We start from the raw sequence: 2,500 nt of genomic DNA on the forward strand, positions 1-2,500 counted from the left end.
AAAGTATTTGCATTTGAAAAGATTTCCCCGCATTAGCCTCCATTGCAAGCTAGTTCCAGTCCAATACTGAGAATACGAATATGATCTATTGCGAATTTTCTATGAAAAATAGACTTTTTATACCATTTGCATTTGCATATGTTTTTGTAACCGGTGCGTATTAGCAGAGCGAGTCATTTTTTGTCCTGCGAAACCAGTACTTCCCATCCTCTCACAAGCCTTACACAATCCAGCATTAACCTTTGGGATTGAGAATGATGACTCGCGCAAACCGATGCCGCTTATTTAAACGCCGTCTTGAAAACCTCGGCTTCTGAAAATGATCGATTATATTTATCTAGTTACCTCCAGAGATGTGCACGGCACCCATATAATTTCTGGTACAGGTGCTTTATATGTGCTCTGTTTGTTCTATTTCAGTTACACGAAAAAATTACCGTGTCGTGCTTGAAAAATATAGGTACGGTACCAAGATTCCGGAGTGCCGTGCCAGATTCTTTGTGCTACGTAAGTTTTTAAACGTCGAAGCTCGAGCCTGTTAATTTGTGCTTTATTGCTCTTAACAGGGAGTCAAATATTTTAACTAAATGCAGCGAACCTCCGCGAACTCAGCCGTGCATTGAAAAAATGGACAACAAGACAATTCAAAAACTACGGGAGTTATATCTCAAAGTGAGTAAGTTTTGAGCTTAAGTATTATTATATTCTTGTTTCGTTACTGCTGGCCAAGTTAGTCAAAGATCAAAGTTATAAATTTGGTTCCACGCACGGAAATTCTTTTTACGATACACTAGAAGTACTATCTGATGCTGAAGACAGGCAATGAAACCCGGTTAAATAGCTCGCTAAAAAAATATCTATTTCGGTAAAGTTGTTAGACGAACCTTTGGAAATGGTGTATTTAACCATAAGTTTACACAACTTACCATTGTTGAACAAATGCTCAGGTTTTTGCTCAAATTAGAGAATGTCAGGGCTAAAACACCTAAGACTTGATAAGTTTACACCCTGCGTAAACAATTGCGTAAAAGAAGGATTGTTTTCAAAATACACAAAGATGCATTACAAGAAAATTTAATATATTGATGTCTTAGCGATGTCTCAGTGGCAAAGTGGCCATATGGAGGAAAAAGGCGGGCGCGGGCGCGGGCGCGGGCGCGGGCGCACGGCTCATAATTTCTTTTGTATATTTTACTTTGCATACTAGTTGCGGAGTGGCTAAAAAAAACAGGACTAATATTTATTCTAAACCTATGGCAAAATCGCAAAGGACGTGAAAAAGAAATTAAATTTTACCCGTAAAAAGAAAGCGGAAAACCCGGTCCTAATGATCGAAACGAACGGATACAGTAATCATAATTCGAAGTAATATTATGTTGCAGACCTCAAGGACGGAAAAATGGGCGTATGTAAGTCGCGTTTGATTTTATTTGTTTGTGTGGCGCAAAATTCTAAAAGCAAAGCAATGGTGAAATTACTTTAGACTCTCAACTGACATCTAAAAGACTACTTATCATTTTCGAACTAACGCTTTCTTTTTGTTTTTGGCCGCCTTGTAAGGTATTTGTAATCTGTCTTTTAGGTATCAGAACTTGAAACGCAATTAAACCAAGAAAAGAATGAGCACTTGCTTTCACTGGCACAAGTCAGAGCGGAAGGACGAAGATACACGACAGGAGAACTGAGAACTGAGTAAATTTCTCGCAGTGTTTTTATTGCAAACATGTGCACCATTCAATTTTTACTGTTGAGGTTTTGTTTGAGACAATATGCAAATAACTGATTTGGATACGGTTATAGCTGTCCTTCAAGTTAGGGTTTTTGTTTGTTTACAATACTCAGATTTGAAACCTTGATTTGCAATAGTTGAGTCGTTTTGCAGTCGTCATTTAATTTGTTTGTTGTTGAGCCTGCGCGGTATGTAACTCCTATTATACAAAAAACCGCGTCGTGGCTTTTCCAGTCGACTTCATTTTATACTTATGTGCGTCTTACCACATACAATACAGGTGACTCGTAAGAGCCAATTTTCCTCGACATATAGACACTGTTAATTTCAATTACATATTTCATTTGTTCCTTTCAATCATTCTTTATCAAAATCGCGCACACAGCAACAACAGAATAGATTAAGACCTCATGGGTCACAGTCATCAACTGGCATTTACAGCATAAGTGTGATGATGACCTTTCCGTCCCCTTCATTGACTCCAGCCTCGTTCACCTGAAAGGAACCAGAATTGTACGATCCCCCTCCCCCAGAAACTCCAGACGTCTTAGTACCGGTCACTCCTCCACCTGAATATCCTCCACCCCCTCCCCCGTGTGTCATCCCGTAGCCACCTCCGCCGAATCCCCCATTTTGCAGTTCGCTTGCAAAATGCATCCCTCCTCTGCCCCCGTGAAGAAAACTCTTAGCCGCTGTCCCGGAATCGTCAGAGTTTCCATCTCCGCTGTAACCTGCCCCTGAACTTGCTTTGATGTCACTGGAGTCGAATTT

At 40.1% G+C, this 2,500-nt stretch overlaps 2 protein-coding genes across 2 annotated transcripts in view; one reads left to right on the plus strand and one right to left on the minus strand.

Moving 5' to 3' along the window:
• The window catches only part of LOC137975100 (uncharacterized), a 5,335-nt gene extending 3,618 nt beyond the window's left edge, over positions 1 to 1,717 (plus strand). Inside the window, exons 3-4 of the mRNA XM_068822159.1 lie at positions 567 to 672; positions 1,583 to 1,717. Coding sequence (XP_068678260.1) covers positions 567 to 672; positions 1,583 to 1,696 — 220 coding nt within the window. The 3' untranslated portion in view covers positions 1,697 to 1,717. The remainder of the gene's footprint in view (positions 1 to 566; positions 673 to 1,582) is intronic.
• A 444-nt stretch (positions 1,718 to 2,161) lies between these two features.
• The window catches only part of LOC137975098 (ALK tyrosine kinase receptor-like), a 7,458-nt gene continuing 7,119 nt past the window's right edge, over positions 2,162 to 2,500 (minus strand). Inside the window, exon 2 of the mRNA XM_068822153.1 lies at positions 2,162 to 2,500. This exon is cut by the window's right edge and continues 859 nt beyond it. Coding sequence (XP_068678254.1) covers positions 2,165 to 2,500 — 336 coding nt within the window. The 3' untranslated portion in view covers positions 2,162 to 2,164.

The sequence above is a fragment of the Montipora foliosa genome, chromosome 11 (genome assembly GCF_036669935.1).
Source record: "Montipora foliosa isolate CH-2021 chromosome 11, ASM3666993v2, whole genome shotgun sequence".
NCBI classification, from domain to species: Eukaryota; Metazoa; Cnidaria; class Anthozoa; order Scleractinia; family Acroporidae; genus Montipora; species Montipora foliosa.